The 18,602-nt window shown below is 41.1% G+C and overlaps 1 protein-coding gene across 2 annotated transcripts; it reads left to right on the top strand.

Moving 5' to 3' along the window:
- Nucleotides 1-862: 862 nt before the first annotated feature.
- Fam115e (family with sequence similarity 115, member E) lies at nt 863-15,138 on the top strand. 2 transcript variants are annotated; one of them, NM_001009534.1, is given in 8 exon segments: nt 863-893; nt 5,077-5,713; nt 8,069-9,033; nt 9,314-9,411; nt 10,283-10,496; nt 10,768-11,007; nt 12,299-12,636; nt 14,529-15,138. In NM_001009534.1, coding segments are annotated over 7 exon segments (2,745 nt in total). In that variant the 5' UTR covers nt 863-893; nt 5,077-5,090; the 3' UTR covers nt 14,796-15,138.
- Nucleotides 15,139-18,602: the final 3,464 nt, after the last annotated feature.

The following is an 18,602-nucleotide window of genomic DNA, read 5'->3' as shown; positions in this document are numbered from 1 at the left end:
GCAGGATCTCCATGACACAGGATAACAACATGATATCTGAGAGGAGTCCCAGTGAAGTAGCAGAAGCCAGAGGCCTCGAACCAGACCAATGACTCATTGCAATGAGCATTTACAAGTAAACATGTGGACAAAATGGTATACTGTGCAACACACTAGGACACATTTCAGCTTCCACTAAGAGTGTTGTTGGTAGTGGTGGCGGTGTTTTTCTTTTCTGTACTTTGTGTACTTCGGATTTTTATTTTCTCGGGATGAGGTCATTGCAAGGGCAGAGGGCTAATATGAAGGCTTGAGGAGCTAAGTGGGGCTGGAGAGTGTGGTGCGAAATTTACAAAGAATCAATAAAAAGTTTTTTAAAGTGGTTCTTGGGAAAAATACAATCATCCATAGACATAACCAGAGACCAACCCCCAATGTAGACAATTCTTTATTGAAACTCTCTCACTGGATCATTCAAGGTTCTCTTGAATCGGGTTGATAATTAAAGCTAGCATTTTTCTTGTTTACTGTTTAATATGATGGAAACTTTAAGAGATCTCCTTGCTTACCACACAGACAGACCAGTTTAAAGAGGAAGAAGGTGATAACTGAAATTGAGCTACTGCTGCACCTGAAGGAACTAGAAAATCTCAGAGCTTAAGTCACTTCAGCAAGGGTTATGAATGCAGACCCCTCAAGAAATGACTCACAGGCTTACAAGAAGTACAGCTTGAGTGTCCCTCCAAGGTTCAACAAAGTCTCTAACCCAAGCGCCACCCTTCCAAGAGGAAGCAGGAAGGACAAGGTGAACACACCTCCCTTCTTATATACAGAATCTCCAGTTTGTCCACCCTAAGTTGACAGAGACATCTCTCCTCCTTAGGAGACCTGAACTACAGTCAGAAGACATACAGGTGAGTGATGTGACTCTTACCAAAATATTTGCTGTGTAGGTATGGAGGAGGGTATAAAAGCATCCTTTCTTTGGATTTTAGAGTTAAGAGCTATGCTTTGGGCTGTGCTAAGATCACTGCTTATTATGTTCTCCAATGCTGTAAAAAATACCCTAAAAGGAGTGGTTTATAAAGAAAATATGCTAATGTGGACTCATAGATCCAAAGGCTGCAGAGTCCAAGATCTAGCAGCCACACCGGTAAGAGTCAGACTTATATTGTTTTATTTCATACTAGAAAAAGGGCAAGACAAACTAATTCATGTGGGAGAAGAAGTGTGAGGAGAAGCCTCACTTTATGCAAACCCATCTTCTTGGGGCTTATTCAGATCCTAGAAAGAATGCTTCATTCCTGAATGTATGAACGGTGTTCCTGGAGTAAGGTAGAATGCCTCTCGAAGACCCAATCACCTATTAATGCCCCACAACTCTCAGTGATATTACATTAGCAATCAATTTTTGCATGAGTTCTGAGGGGGAAATACATACTTAATCCATAACTCACAGAGAGGTGGTGTGGACTTGGACCCATGTATTACTAAAGGCATAAGTGTTGGGCTTGATTCAGTTAGTTTGGTTAGTAAAATGTGTGGCTAACATGCATGAGTCCCTGGATCTGATCTTCAGTACTGAAAAGTGGGTGCAGTGGTACATGTTTCTTATGTTGGGTTTCAGGAAGGAAGGGCAGGAACATTAGAAGTTCAAGGCCATCATCAGTTAGAGAATTGAGGCCAGCCTAGGTTAGATAGAGATCATGCTTTTGAAAAAAACAAAGGAAAGAGGAGGAGGAGGAGGAGAGGAGGAGGAGGAGGAGAGGAGGAGGAGGAGGGAGGGAGAGAGAGAGAGAAAGAGAGAGAGAGAGAGAGAGAGAGATGTGATGCCCATATGGAAGTCTGAAGACAGCTCTTGAGAATCAGTTCTCTCCTTCCACCATGTAGATTCCAGATATCACACTCAAGTTGTCAGGCTTAAAGGCAAGCACCTTAATTCCCTGAGCCATCTTACCCAGCTTGTTAAATAATTTTGAATAGGGATGTGTACCATATCCTTAAGACAAATCTCTACCTGTGTCCTTTTACCCAAGATGCCTTCTCCTCATCCCTCACTTAACAGATGCTGAAGTCAGCAGCTTTTGTAGACCATCTATCCTATTCATGGCCTCCCATCTCCTATCATTAGGCGGGTGACTGTGTGTTTCTCTCTCCCAGTTCTGGATTGATTCTACCATACTGAGAATTTATGATAAGATCTCCTAAGATGATCCAACTATCCTTCCACCTTCAAGCAAAGACAGTAGATGAGTCTTTAAACCTTTCATTTCCTTCTGAAATGATGCTGACTTCGAGGAGTATTCCTCCTGGAATTTGTTGATTGACCTTTCCCATTTCTTTGTTCAAGTAAAAGTTTCTTTGTATATGTCTCAGGCTACCTCAATAACAGTCCAAAGAACCCATGTGCTAGGTAGAACACTGGCAAATCTACAGCTATAGAAAGAGCATGCAGGGCATAGTGTGCTCACACCTGCTCTTTCTGAAACTTGCATAGGGTGGGCAGGTCTTTTAACTGTCTGAAAACTAGTCATCGACTATAGCTGACATGTCGAGCTAGTGCTGAAACTGGGGTGTCTTTTGTGGCCTTCATGTTTTTCAAAATGAACAAAGCTCTCACTTCACGTGTTGGTTGGGAAACCTCTCAGAGTAATAAAGTAGCAGCACCAAAACTAATTTTATGGCTAAGGGTCACCACAGCATGAGGAACTGTTTTAAAGGGTCACAGCCTTAGGAAGGCTGAGAACCACTGTTTTTTAACATCAATTTTATTTCTTTGAGTTTCTTCTCCATCAGTTTTGCACGAATTTCCTTCATTTAGGAAATATACTCTCATGAATTATACTGTAAATATAATTAGAGAGAGGGGTTTGACAAAGGGATCACAACCCACAGGTTGAGAACCACTATTACAAAGGATTGGCTAATCAATTTGCTTAAGAGACATTAGGTTACACAAGTGGACTTTAGCTTAAAGAGCACTGCCTCCAAAATGCCTCTAAGTATGCTAACCAGCTAGAGATAAGCTGAATTTAGGGTGCTGGAATTTACATGTTTATTTTCCTATTAGGCTCCATTCCCACAACAAAGAAGATTGTCCTGAATTCTAACCAGCCATTATGCCCTTCCCCAATGTCATACCTGCAAAGGCAGCTCAAGGGGGCAGCACTGGGTCACAATCATCATTAAGTCCTAGTCTGCCATTAAGTCACCTGTGCTCTTATCAGAAAAAAATATAATTTTACTAGATGGACAAGATGACCCTAAGAAATAATTTTGGCAATAGCTTCGCTGTGTAAATCTCCTTACTACCTAAGCAACCAGACTTGTAGTCTCCTGTCTCTGTTTAAATTGTTCACAGTGTGACCTTCGGCCAGGACAAAGATTTAAAGATGACAGTGTTTGATGAACGCATAAGCCTAGGTGTGTGTAAGTTAAAACCTTTTGCTCAGCCCTAATTCTTATTTGGACGTTAGCCCCAGCAATCTAGGCACTTTAGCAAAGAGCTTTTTCTTCATATCTAAGAGTGCGCAGAGTTATCTCACTGGGAAGGCGATGCCTGCTCACAATCTGACTTCGACATGAATCAAAGCCATGTTTTGAGTCTAAAGATCCTGTACCCCACGCCTTCTAAGAACAAGTCTCTGTTCTCGGAAATTTTGGGATCTGGCTTCTATTGTTAGTAAATTCGTATTGTCAAACAGCAAAAAGGGGGAGGAAGGGGATGGCATTTTACACGAAATGACCTCTTGTACACTAAAAACCACAAGCTTTTTAAATAGAGTCTTTATTGAGAATAGAACAGAATATAGAGCTGAAAAGTCATGCAAAGAGGATCCTAGACTTCCATTTGTGGGCTGAAAGCAGGGTTCCTATTTCCCAGGAGTGAGGCACCATTTCAAGCTACATGTCTCTTGGGCTAACAAGTACCCTAACAAAAAATAACATAGGGAAAGAAGGCTTTATTTGACTTCATAATTCCAGGGTCCAGTCCATCGTGTCAAGGGCATCACAGGGTAAGGAGCTTAAGGATATCACACCACATCCACCCGCAGTCATGAACACAGGCAGATGCATGTATCGTGCCTACTACTGACTTGCTGTAGAACTAGCCAGATTTCTCTACTCTTACAATAGTCCATGACCCAACATATGAAATGATGCCTCTCCAAGTCAAATTGGGTCTTTCCACTTCAATTAACAATCAAGACAATCATCCCAAGACACGCTCACAGGACAACTTGATCCATATAATTCCTGTTTGAGATTCTTTTTCCCAGGTGGATCTAGGTTGTGTCAACTGGACAGTAACTAGCACAGAAAGTTTCTGACCAGACGAGGAGTTTGTGTGATCATTGATAATTACAATTGGCACCTGAAATCTGAAGATTCGGGAACAAGTTAGAGGCGCCAGTAGTGGAAAGAGATGTAACTGATATTTTGCAAAGTTTGATGATAGGGTGTTTGAAGTAGAGAGAGGAAGAGGGCAAATAAGATTCTAAAACTGGGCTGTTCTCCATCATTCTGAGCAACTGGGGAGAGCGATACGCATGTGGAAGTCAGCTTTTGACAGATGTAGATGCCTATGCCAGTCTCTACACAAATCAACCTTTACATCAGACTTCTCAAGGTTGATGGTATCTTCTTTACACAGAAGGAAATAAATTCAAATGTTTGCTCCTTTGAGAAGGTAGATGAGCTCAGTTCCTCACAAATAGCAGTAGGAACTGATATGCTTATGAAAACAAGAGTTGTGTACATCACAGGAGTCTGGGCCGGGGTCAGTCATGGGAGTCATTACAGCTCTTCTACATGAAGAGTAGCCCTAAGTACAGTGTCTGGTGGGCATCGTGGGGCTAGAAGAGAGGAGAACTAAGACAATGGAAAAAAGCCATAGTGAGCATCTGGGTGGAAGTTAGGAGAGGATAGCAAGAAATAAGCAAAGAGTGAAAATGCATCCTGAGGATGAAGATCTCCAGAGGAAATCAAAGCTTGAGTACAGACTTCATTGTGTAAGATTGTGAAAACACTTCTTGATTACATTTATTTGGCATCCATTCATTCATTCACCATGCTGAGTCTCTGCTTCCTCTGCAGCAGCTGGCAGAACCATGGCAACAACTCCCGATGCTGCTTTTGAGGCCCTCATGAATGGAGTGACCAGTTGGAATCTTCCCAAAGAACCCACTCCCAGTGAGCTTCTCCTTACTGGAGAGGCAGCCTTCCCAGTGATGGTGAATGACAAGGACCAGGTGCTCATTGCTGCCTCTTTCTATGGCCACGGCCGCCTGGTGGTCCTGTCCCATGAGAGCTACCTGCTGCATGCTGGCTTGGCTCCATTTCTTCTCAATGCAGTGAGCTGGCTCTGCCCCTACCCGGAGGCTCCCATTGCAGTGCATTCTTCCTTGGCATCATTAGTTAAAATCCTCGGGGACTCTGGGGTAAACGCAGTGGTTCAGCCTGAACCTAGAGAGGCTCTTGGAGTTTATTGCATTGATGCCTACAGTGAAACCTTGACTGAGACGCTGATCCGGTTCATGAAGAATGGAGGAGGCTTGCTAATTGGGGGCCAGGCTTTGACTTGGGCTGTTCACCATGGCCATGAAAAGGTGCTGTCCAGTTTTCCTGGAAACCAGGTGACAAGTGTGGCTGGAGTGTATTTCACAGATATCTCTGGGAATAGAGACTGGTTCAAGGTTTCTAAGGAGATACCCAATCTCACACTCTACGTCCAGTAAGTGATGCTTTCCTCGTGGGAATCTCGTTCTTGTTAAATAACAGTCCAATTACCCCATTTTTAAAGGAGATTTCAGCCTAACAGTGGATAAATTGGCTATCACAGAGTGAAATAATTATAATTACTAATGCAATTATCACATACGGTGGTTTTCTTAGTTAATGTTTTGTTGTATGAAAAGATGCCATGGCCACAGAAACTCTTATAAAGGAAAACATTTAGCTAGGGGCTGTTTTACGCATTCACAGGTTTAGTCCATTATCATCCCAATGAAAAGCAGGGTAGCCCACGGGCAGACACAACGCTGGAGAAGAAGCTGAGACTTCTACATCTAGGTTGGCATGCAGCAGAAAAGGAAAGACTCTGGAACTGCCTTGAGCTTCTGAAACCTCAAAACCCATCCCAGTGACACATTTTCTCAAGGAGTACCATTCCCTAGTGCTATTTTATACTTGAGTTTATGGGGCCATAGCTATACAAACTACCACAGTAGTTAAGCCACAATATCTTATGTTCTCTAGTAGACTGGTTATTAAATATCTTGAGGTCAGGGTATTTTGTTGTACTTACAATTAAATAGCCTCATTATTAGTAATTAGAGAGAAGTGGTTACAACTTAAAAGGGAAGTTATGAAAAGATCCACAAAGTATATAAAATATAAATTGTGTTTGTTTTATGTCTGGGGAGATGATTTGAAAGAAAAAAGTGCTTGCCAAGCAAGTGTGAGGACTACAATTAAATCCCAAGCAACCACATAAATGCTAGGTTGGCATGGAGGCCATCCAATGATCCCAGTAGGTAGGAGGCAGAGATAAGGGATCCCCAGAGGAAGTTTTCTATTGGGCTATGTGAACAGGTAAGCTCTGGGTTCAACTGAGAGATCCAACCTCAATAGATAAGGTGGAGAGTGATCAAAGAAGATTTCTAAACATCAGCCTCAGGCCACCATGTATGTGCATGCACACTCTTAAATCTGTGTCTACACACAGATGTGAGTACACACACACTAGTAAACAGGCGTGTATACACATACCCCCTCACACAGAGAGACTTTGAAAAGGAATTGTGTCTGTTCTCCTTACCATTGTATTATTCAAACACTGTGCAGGACCTGACATTGTAAGTAGGGACTAAGTGTGAATGAATGAATCAATAAATCAATGAATTAATCAATCAGTCAATTAAATACAATGTCAACCTATTCCACAAATAGCAAGGAAAATGTAACATGAATAAATTGTGCAGCTTTACATTCAGAAACCTCTCTCTCCAGGAGCAGAGTGTGGTGAGATAGCGAGGGCCAGCCTTGCAGTATCCTACAGAGCAGGATTCTACATAAAGATGAGATAAAAATTAGAAAAATAGGGGGCTTTTCAATGACTGAAGGATTGAACCAACTACCCAATGCTTTTGACTCCAAAAAGATGGCTTTAAGAGTAACTAAAGTTTTTTTTTTTGGGGGGGGGGGGGGGAGTTGGTCCAATCCCAGCACTTGAAAGCAGAGGCAGGCAGAACAGGTTTTAAAACAAGCAGAGATATACAGAGAAACCCTGTGTCAAAAAATGAAAACCAAACTAAACAAAAAGGAGTAAATACCACATAATGGAGGAGAGCAAAGGTATAAATTATTATTAATATGTGTTGTTAAAGATTCCACATGAGTATCTATATAAATTATATCACATACAAGTTTCCCACCTAGTCTAAGAAGGTGAATTCTGGATTCAAAAGTATTTGTTTATGACGTGTTTATTGAAATTGAAAATTGCCATTTTAAAAAACCATATTAATCTATGACAAAATATAGCTTATATTATTATGAGTATCGAATATTTTGACTTTTTGGTTGATATTAATGTCACTTTTCACTTGTATTTTCTGTTACCAATGCATTTATAGCAATTCTCACTTCTTTCTTAAAGTTCTTCCTCTCCTTTTTTTCCACGTCCATCTTTTCCTCTGATTAGGTGTTCTTCGTAGTACTAGAGATGCTACTCTTTGACTTTTTAACATATTGTAAATATTTCCTCCCACCTTTTGCTCAATAATTCGGTTTTGTCTGTTTGCTTTGGTTTTGCAGTGTTTTGTTTTGGTGTTTATTTATATGCACACACAACTGCTGTGATCAGTTTTATCATTTTTCTTTCCTTTCTTCCCTTCTCACCTTACCTTTCCTCTCAGTTAAAAATGATTTGAAGATGCATCCTAGTGAGGTAAAAATAGCATTCTCCTCTGTTTGCTCTTGAAGGTTTTGGACCAAAAGGGCTGAGATGCAGGGAGGTCTCTGCTGACCTACCAATGCTATACTCACTTCTTTGGCAGGCACTGATGTGAAAACTGTCTCTTTCCAGGTGCGAGGATGAGCTCAAGTATGACCAGCAGCAGCTCCTGAAAGGGATGTCTGAGATGGACATTGAGACAGGGCCAGTCCCCTCCCAGCTACTTGTGCATGGACAGCGAGCACTTCCCTTGGGAGTAGACAATTCATTCAACTGCTTTCTTGCAGCTGCCCGCTTCGGCCGTGGTCGGGTGGTGCTGGCGGGGCATGAGAGTTTGATACTTAATCAAACTATGCTGCCGTTTGTACTCAATGCTTTGCGCTGGCTGATGGGGAATCAGACAGGCAGAATTGGGTTAGCTTCAGAAATGAAAGCACTGAAGTCTGTGTTACCAAACAGCAGTTTCGAGTGGAGTGAAACAGAACTTCTAACCAATGACTTGAGTGTGTTTTGCAGCTGCTCCTTGGGCAAAACAGATCCCAAGAAGGTAGAGGAATTTGTTGCAGAAGGTGGAGGCTTGCTAATTGGTGCAGAGGCCTGGATGTGGGGCCGCAGGAACCCAGACTCTAACTGTATGACACAATACCCAAATAACATCATCCTTAAACGCTTTGGCCTTGGCATCATTAGCCAGGTGGTCCAGCGGGGCCGTTTCCCAGTCCCCAATCCTGAGGTGATAAACTATCACATCCGTAGAGCCCTGTCTCAATATGAGTCCGTGATCCACAGCCAGGGTAGTAGCTTACAAGAGGGCTGGTTGAATAAGCTCTCACAAGATTGTTTCTACATGTTTCAAATGACGCATCAGAGGATTTCCATCTACGATTCTGTGAAGGAACATGCCCTGAAAATGATCCAAAGCCAGGGCTTCCCAAGTGTGACTGAGCAACACCCAATCACAAAGGGCAGCTCTCAGGCTTTTCTGCTGTCCCTGGCTTATGAATTATTCAAATCCGGAGTTGACAGATCTCAGCTACTTCCCCCTCCCACCTTACTACCTCCTACGGAATCTCCAATGACTATTAAAATAAGCACAGGTAAGAAATGGAGAGCGAGCGGGTCCTGGGCCCATAAAGAAAGAGAGCCGGCTAGCTTCAGCATCACTTCAGGGTGCCCCACCTCCCCACCGCTCCAAAGTCCATCTTCTTTCTTCTCTATAATCTTTAGCGAAGTTAAGTCTAGGAAGACAGGCAGCTGGGGCACTTTGAGGACATCTGGGAGATCCTGTAGCTCTAGGATTGGGGGAGCTTGGGGAGTTTTGGAAGAAAGTGGAATCGTGGATGGAAAGACTACAACCTTTCTTATGACTCTCATCAGGCAACGACAACTCCTGGGTAAGCACAGGACTCTACTTACCTGAAGGGCAGGTTGCACAAGTAACACTTCCGACTGAAGCCACTCATGCCAAACTGAAGGTAAAGCATTTGTTTCCCTTCTGACGCGTCCATAGCAACTTTACCGCCTCGTCTAGTCATATTTTTTTTTTCTTATTTGTAACAGGGTTTCTCTATGTTGCTCTGGCTGTCATGAAACTTGCTGGGTAGATCTTCTTGCCTCGCTTCAGCAGTATTTTAGATTCTCCCAACGTTCTTACCAGACATAGGTCAGAAACACACTTTTTTTTTAATAAACAAAGACAATAGTCACTAAAAAGCTGAGTTGTGGCACATAATAGATGGTTAAGAGACTCATTTCTTTTATTACCTTACTATCAAAGTTTCTCTCATTGTTTTTCTTTCCTGGGGTATCTGAAATATTATCTAAATATTTTCCAAGCTTCAACTCCATAAACCATTTCCATAGTCATCTCTTCTTGAGACCCAAGGAAAATGGCATAGCCATAGACAATGTGTTTCCTGACATAGACATAGGCAGAGTGTTTTCTGACATAGCCATAGGCAGTGTGTTTTCTGAGTTAATATTTACCTTGGAACTCCTTTTGCCTTTTTATAAGCCCCAAGTATTTATGAACAGATAAGGGAGCCCTAAAGAAAGTGAATAAATGGTACTAATATTTTACTTATGCATGAGATGAGACATTTATCATTCTGAGGTTATCTTCTTTCCACCTCTACCAGGTCTTTTAGATACACACACACACACACACACACACACACACACAAATCCTATAGTTTCTGTCTCATTTATTTGGGAACTAGTCAGGATAGATAAAAGATTATCACTTTTAGAAATCCACTCTTACTTCCTCAACTTTGACTCTGTTTAACTATATATAAGAGAGGATGGTTCTGTCATTCTCATGAAGACTTGTGCTCACTATGATAGGTCCTCATTGGCTGCCACATAGACAACATAAGCCAAGCAAAAACTTACATCCGTCCTCCTGTGATGACCTATGTGTACCACTTAACTTCATCCCAGACGTCCATCTCCTGGCTCTATGGGGGCCTTCTTTACATCATGGTGCCCAACAAATACAATCAGGATAATGTGTCTGTCACCATCAGTGGAGCTGTGTCTGCTCCATACTTCAGACTGGGTAAGTAGAAGACGGATTTTATAATGGGAAACAAAGCTGAGGGAAAACTAGAGGAAAAGAAGGGATCTGGTTTGAGAGAAGGCAATGGAGTGATTGGAGGAAAGGTGAGTCTCAAGACAGAAAGTGGAATGAAAATCTGAACACTCCCTTCTGGGAGATCAGAAAGGAGACATGGAAAGACAAAGGAGATTTATTACTGTGTGGTCTACAGTCAAAGTTGAAATCTAGAAAAAAGATGGTGTGGGTCAGGCTATGTAACCTTTATTTCCAGGTAAGACGACCCAGGAGGAATGGAAGAATCTGATCGAACACAGCAAAGCTCCATGGGGAGAACTAGCCACAGACAATATCATCCTGACAATTCCAACAGTAAACCTCAAAGTCCTTCAGGACCCCTACCCACTGCTCCAACTCTGGGACAAGATAGTAAAGGCTGTAGCCAAGCTGGCAGCCCGACCCTTCCCTTTCCAAAGACCTGAGAGGGTTGTACTTGACAAGCAGATTTCATTTGGTAGGTACTTCATGGTAAATCTATGAGAGTTGACTTTCAGTTGAACTGACATAATTTTATGGAGACCAGCTGGGAAAGGGGGCATAGTCCACATCCTTTAAATCTCAAACATACAAAGAGTTACGGGATAGTAAGACTGAAAAGCAAAATCTGTAAATTTTTCACATAGAAAACCACATGAAACCATGTTATTAAGGAACATAATTAAATGGAGTCAAAGTTGGGCAAGTAAAAATGCATTTCTAAAAGTGATAATCTTTTCTCTATCCCAGCTAGTTCCCAAACAAATGAGAAGAAACTATAGGATTTATTTGATAAGCATTACAGCACAATAACTGGCAGTTATTAATCTATTCTAATCTTAGAAGATAATCTGGTTACCTCCCTGCCAATCCCCAAGATACTTACTTGCATTTTAGTATTGATTTGACTCTCTCTAACCCAAGTGTTTTTCTATGGTGTCTTTTGAACTCTCTCCTCATGGTGAATCTCTCTCTCTCTCTCTCTCTCTCTCTCTCTCTCTCTCTCTCTCTCTCTCTCTCTCTCTCTCCTCTCTCTCCCCTCTCTGCCATCCTGGCTGGAATCAGATTCCCTCTCTTCTACCCAGCCATTGGCTAACCAGCTTTTACTGACAAAGAAGAGAGTAAATAGGAGCAATGTTTGCACAACATTGAGGCAGGAGATAACTTAGAACAAGCATTACAGTGCCATGTCTGGAATGTAGCCAGATACGGGGCAGAGAAGTCAGTATTTGAATAGTACAAGGATAATCTTTACACAGTGTACAAAACAGTACTGGGAAGAAGAAAGACAAGAGATGGGTACTCAGTACCTTTCAGAGGAGCCAAGAGGACTTGTTAATGCTGAATAAAACAGGAGAAATAATCGTTGTGGAGGGAACAATGAGGAAAAACTAATTGACCTTCAAAAATGATTCCTTAAGATTAAGACTAACCTGGAGAAGATTCTTGATGTGTTTCCTCATCTAGACATAAGACCTCATGACATGCACACATCACCCATCTGAAAATAAAGGAAATAATAATGAGTGCTGTCAGCCAGCAATACATTCCACATAATCAACCATTCACAGTGAAACGCAGATGGACATCAAATTCTGTCTAAGAAACAGAGAAGAAAGCTTTATGGGCTGCAAATAAGCTTAGGTGGTGGGTAGAGCCCACGTGAACTTACTCATATTCTAGGTCTTCTGGGGTGATAGTGAAGATGCAAATTACAAAAAGGCATCATATGTGTCGCTTTTCCTCTTACTTCCTGGTATTTCCCTCAGGTTTTCTTCATTCTGGATACCCCATTATGGGCTTAATTATTATAGTGGAAGGCATCATTAATGAGTTCAAAATAAGGTCACATGGTGTTTGGGGTGTGACACATGAACTGGGCCACAATCATCAGAAGCCTGGATGGACTTTTCGACCTCACACCACTGAAGCTTTGTGTAATCTCTGGAGTATTTATGTGCACGAGACGGTTTTAAACATCCCCAGGGATCAAGCGCATCCTTCACTGAATCCCGAGCTTAGGAAGCAGAGAATCAAAGACCATCTGAACAAGGGAGCACCTCTGAGTAACTGGATTGTATGGACAGCTCTAGAAACTTATCTCCAGGTACTGTGTATATATTCAGGGGGCGGGAACCACCAGACTTCCTGGTAATCCCAAGATCCCTACACAGTGTAGGGAGATGGGTAGATGGTGGATCTTCTTGTAGGTTAGGCATGGCACATATGATGTGGATAACTAAGTGTGTTTCCTCTTCTCTACTCTGTGGAAATCAATAAAATATATGGGATCATTATGGAAAACACAGCAGAATTATAGAGCTGTGCTCAGACAATCTATGTTGAAACACAACTTAACCAAATGCAAATAGATTCTCCTGAGCATCCTTGATAGCTTAGGAGAAATTAATGTCACCCTACTCCAACAATGTATTAGAGTGTAGGGACAGTAGCATGGTAACAAATTGTTCAAAATGCCATTTTCTTAAGCAAACATCACATATGCATGAAGTCGTACTTCATTGTAAAATAAGTAATATGCAGTATTTTACAACATTTCAAAACCCTTCCCCACCACTTCCCTACTATCTGTGGGAAACACATTGAAAAATATATTCACATAGCCATACTACGTGCTCATATTTCCAGGGAAACAGAGATAAGATAACCTAATTGACCTAATTAATTAGTAAAGACAAATCTAGAGGCCAGTTTTAATGCTTTAGTCAGTATAGCACTCTGTCTCTGGGTTTTCACTGCCTTTGTGATTTCAGGGAGTCTGAGATAACTTCTGGATCACATCAGCTTCCTTGTTAATAGGAAATCTGTCTTAAAAGCTATAGGACCCAATCATGGTGTCAGTTAAAACATTGATATTCATGATCAATTCAAAGCCTTTGGAGACAAACCACTGGTCTGGGGTCTGAGACTGAATTTCTGGTCAGGTAGCCACCTCCCCCATTACTGGTGTTCCATATTCCAATGTCGCAAGTAAAATCAGTTCTTCCGCACCTTTCAATCTGGTTCTCCAGTACTCTTTTCATAGTCTCCCTATTTCTCAACTGGATTAGTCATGCAGAGTGCTGCCAGCAAGTGCTATAAACCTGAAACCCACCAGTAGTTCCCTGCCCCTTCCTGTAGAACACCACACATCCAGTTCCAGTCCTCACCTGTTACCCAATCTGCTACAGCTGCAAACATCTCACCTTCAGAATGGCTCACCACTGCTCATAACTACTGACATTTACTAATGATGCCCTTTTCCACCTGACGAACAGTTTTGCATCCTATAAATATCAAGAATCGCCCATTTAGCTTTTAACATGAGTTTCTCTGAAGCCTTTGGGGATTTTTTCTTATTATTTTCCTTTGCAACGTTTATTCCCTGCCTGACATTCTAATGTGGCTTGTATGAACATTCATTGACTGTCTATGCATGTGCCTCTTAGCACAGCTCCATCGATACCTGGTTATAGCTAATATAAATCATCTCCTAATAGTCCAGGCTGTGGTTACAGTTGGGCAAGAATAAAAGAACCGGTTGGAGCTGGATTGCTCAAGGCTGTTATTCCCAAGGGTCACAGATTCCCAAACTATGAGGCATCACATTTAAAGTGGAATAATCCCAGCACTCCATTTCCAATGTTTAGCTGCACAAGATGAAAGGATATCACTCTCGTCAGTCAGATCCAGATCTTCAGCATTAGGCTTAGCAGCAATGGTAATAACTGCTTAAATTAATTGCCACTTATTGAGACCTTGATATGAATCAAATGAGTCACAGTACAAAACCTGCCTGAGATTGGACTGAGGAAGCTTGAGATAGGACACCTATCACAGGGGATAAGCTTCTGGAGGAAAAGAAAGGAGAGACCACTGACAAATTAGATCATCATAACAGCGTGGTTTATAACTAAAACCCACCATGTGATTTTATGCACGTGTTCGGGAGCTGACTTGCAGGTTGTATGTCACTCTGCCATTCCCTTCTCTTTGCAGCTCCAGGAGGGGTTTGGGTGGGAGCCATTCATCCAGCTCTTTGCTAACTACCAAACCCTCACTGGCCTTCCTCAAAACAATGAAGACAAGATGAATCTGTGGGTGAAGAAGTTCTCTGAGGTCGTACAGAAGAATCTAGCCCCTTTCTTTAAAGCCTGGGGCTGGCCTGTCCAACATGCTGTGGCCAAAAGCCTTGCCTCTTTGCCAGAGTGGCAGGAAAACCCCATGAAAATGTATACAGCCGAAGGTACAGAACATACAGAGTGAACACACACTAGCTGTTCTCTCAGAGAGAAGATCATTTATGAGATGCAATAGAAAAGCTCTCATGGTTCCACAAAATTCAATTTTAGGGGCGACCCCCCATTGTTAGAATCATCTTAATTCTTTTGCAGGGTAGAGATTAAATTATGCAGCGGCTTTCAAACTTTGCAATGTAGCTGACTCAATCTATTGCCTCGAGATTAATTTTAAACTGTGCGATTTGTTTCCTGACCTTCTTGTTTAGCATTTTTTTATGTTCTCTGCTTGTTCACAAAAGCTGCTCAAAGCCAAAGACTTAATTGAAGGACTATATTTTGTTTATAAAAACTTTGTGCTCTTCCTAAAATTAATGTGCAAATATCATTTGTTTGAGTCGTCTCAACAGAGTAGGTGATTAACATCTGCTTTGTCAATATTAGTGATATTGTGGTGAAGAACTCGCTTGCTTAACTCAGGTGAACCTTTGTGCACAGGAACACTTATGAACTATCACAGGCGGGCCTGTCTCAAGTTAGTATGTTACTGGAAGTTAAAGCATTTATATAACACACTGAAATTCATAGACATATATACTCCATGAAGGCAGTGGGTGATATGGATTCATATATACAAATATAAATACATATATATATATACAAATATATATGTGTCTTTATAATATTACTGAGAATTGTTCTCTTAGCATGTAGCTTTTACCACAAGTAGACACCTCACCTCTGCCACACAGTGGCCACACTGCTTACCAAATATCAGACATTTTTCCTTTGAGAAATAACTGAATGATTCACTGAAAGTTATATCTGTTATCCTTAAAAACATTTTTATTAATATCAGATAGACTAAGACCAAGAAAGTAAATATTTGATTTGCTTATGCCATACAAACTATGAAATCTATGTAAGATATGCTGCAGTTTGTGGTCAGAAACTTACACTAGATTTCTGTTTCGGAGAATAAATGTCTTTGCAACTCCATGATGTGTAAACATTGAATAGCTATGTATACAAATACAGCCTCCAGGTGAGGAAGCCTAAATTTTAAGGTGACCAATTAGGGATAGAGCAAAAATTTAAAATAGAAGATGGTTCAACAGTTGAAGCACTTACCACACAAGTAAGACGACCAGAGTGGGATACCCAGAACCCACAGAAGAGTTGAGTGGGTATAATGGCCTATCTGTAATCTCACCTTTAGCAGGTAGAGAGAAGGGATCCTCGAAGCAAGTTAGATAGCAAACAAACCATAACAGGCAAACTTTGACTTTGATCAGGGGATTTACCATAAAGAAAAAAAGTGGAAGAGAAAGAAGAAAGGTTCCTGACATCAACCTCTACCCCCCACATCCATGTGCATACATACATACACACATGAACACACATGGGACATACACATGTATATATACATGTGTGTACCTTGTAAAAATACACATAAAATGAAAAATTACTATATCAATAAGATAGATCATAGGATGCTAGTTCCACTGCCCTTATCTGAATATATGTTTTTACCTGTTTTGTAAAATTTCCTACTAAGAACTGACTTTCATCTCTACATGGCTGAAATGGGCTGTTAATCATAGATCCTGATACCCCCAACACAAATGTAAGCATGAATCCATGAATGGTCAACCACACCCTCAAGTTGCTGGATCCAGTGACTTTACTACATATGCTTAGAGATTTAAGTAAACCTGCCAATCACCGCCCTATTTTAAATGCATCACAAAAAACATAGTTAGGGAAGAGTTTCTTTTTAAAATCATGGTGTCTACAAATCATATGAACCTGAATTGTCTTGTGTTACCATTATCTTCACATACACATACACCCCAACACACACACAAGACTTTGTAAATAAAAGTTGATGAGATATCAAAAAATAAAGAATGATGTCTCCAAGGACATTTTTCAAGAATCTTGATGTAGTCATGACTCAAGCTCCATAGTGGGACTCATATTGTCTTATTTAGTAAATCAATAAGGTGTTGCCTTGCTTCTGTTGATTTGCGTTTCTTTTACCTGTCATATGGAAAAAAAACAAGTTCCCTTTCTTCAAGCTTGAGCAGTATGGCACCTGTCTTCTTTCTCTGGAATATGTGCTCCTTGTTCCATGTCTTTCTTTAGTTCATATGACCTAAGTTTCAGCATATGAGGACAGTTAGACACAAGATAGTTTACTTCTGATGAAAATGTAGACCAGGGGGTCATCAAGAGTATCATTTAGTCTTCACATTGCTGTAACCAAATATCTAACAGAAGTGACCCAAAGGAGCAGAAGTCTAGTTCTGTTCATGATTTTAGAAAATAAAATGCATTGTGGGGACACGAAACCTGCACTCAGAGAGCTGGTTTGCCAAGAGCACTCTCCCTCCTAAGCCATAGCCCACAGGTGAGACCCCACTTTCTCCCCATTGACTGTCCAAGGAGAGACAAGCCTGGAGCACATGGAACACAGGAGCCTCAGGGCAGCCTAGGACAGGACCCTTATGGTCTCAATCTACACCCAGAGTTGGCGCTGTCCCACAGCTTTCAGACCCAAAACCTGCAGGCAGAGAGCTGTTCTGCCAGGAGAGCTCTCACTCCAATGATCACAGTCTCACAGGCCCACAAAAGGGACAAGCTCCAGTCAGAGACAGCAAGACCAACTAACCTCAGAGATAGCCAGATGGTGAGAGGCAAGCACAAGAACATAAGCAGCAGAAAGCAAGATTACTTGGCATCATTTGAGCCCAGTTCTCCTACCACAGCAAATACTGGATATCCCAACACACAGGAAAAGCAACATTTAGATTTAAAATCACATCTCATGATACTGATAGAGAACTTTAAGAAGGATATAAATAAACCCCCATAAAGAAATACATGAGAACACAGGTAAACAAGTAGAAGCCCTTAAAGAGGAAACACAAAAATCCCTTAAAGAATTACAGGAAAACACAACCAAACAGGTGAGGGAATTGAACAAAACCATTCAGGATCTAAAAATGGAAATAGAAACAATAAAGAAATCACAAAGAGAGACAACCCTGGAAATAGAAAACCCAGGAAAGAGATCAGGAGTCACAGATGCAATCATCACCAACAGAATACAAGAGATTAAGGAGAGAATCTCAGGAGAAGAAGATACCATAGAAATCATTGACACAATAGTCAAAGAAAATGCAACTAGCAAAATGATCCTAACTCAAAATATCCAGGAAATCCAGGACAGAATAAGAAGATCAAACCTAAGAATAACAGGTATAGAAGAGAATGAAGATTCCCAACTTAAAGGGCCAGAAAATATCTTCAACAAAATTGTAGAAGAAAACTTCTCTAACCTAAAAAAGAGATGCCCATAAACATACAAGAAGCCTACAGAACTCCAAATAGATTGAACCAGAAAAGAAATCCCTCCCATCACATAATAGTCAAAACACCAAATACACAAAACAAAGAAAGAATATTAAAAGCATAAGGGGAAAAGGTCAAGTAACAAATAAAAGCAGACCTATCAGAATTACACCAGACTTCTCACCAGAGACTGTGAAGGCCAGAAGATCCTGGACATATGTCATACAGACCATAAGAGAACACAAGTGCCAGCCCAGGCTACTATATTCAGCAAAACTCTCAATTAACATAGAAGAAGAAATCAAGATTACCAAACTTACACACTATCTTTCCACAAATCCAGCCCTACAAAGGATAGTAGATAGAAAACTCCAACACAAGGAGGAAAACTACACCCTAGAAAAAAGCAAGAAAGTAATCTTCTTGCAACAAACCCAAAAGAAGAGAACCACACAAACATAAATGCACCTCTAACAAT

This window comes from Rattus norvegicus, chromosome 4 (genome assembly GCF_021556685.1).
Source record: "Rattus norvegicus strain SHRSP/BbbUtx chromosome 4, alternate assembly SHRSP_T2T, whole genome shotgun sequence".
NCBI lineage: Eukaryota > Metazoa > Chordata > Mammalia > Rodentia > Muridae > Rattus > Rattus norvegicus.
This window is presented reverse-complemented; position numbering and strand designations above follow the sequence as displayed.

Coding starts and splice junctions, on each gene's coding strand:
- Fam115e (XM_087658513.1), top strand. CDS start 5,091: ATGGCAACAACTCCCGATGCTGCTTTTGAGGCCCTCATGAATGGAGTG. Junction 9,034..9,313: donor GACTATTAAAATAAGCACAG/GTAAGAAATGGA, acceptor GACTCTCATCAG/GCAACGACAACTCCTGGGTA. Junction 9,412..10,282: donor CCACTCATGCCAAACTGAAG/GTAAAGCATTTG, acceptor TCACTATGATAG/GTCCTCATTGGCTGCCACAT.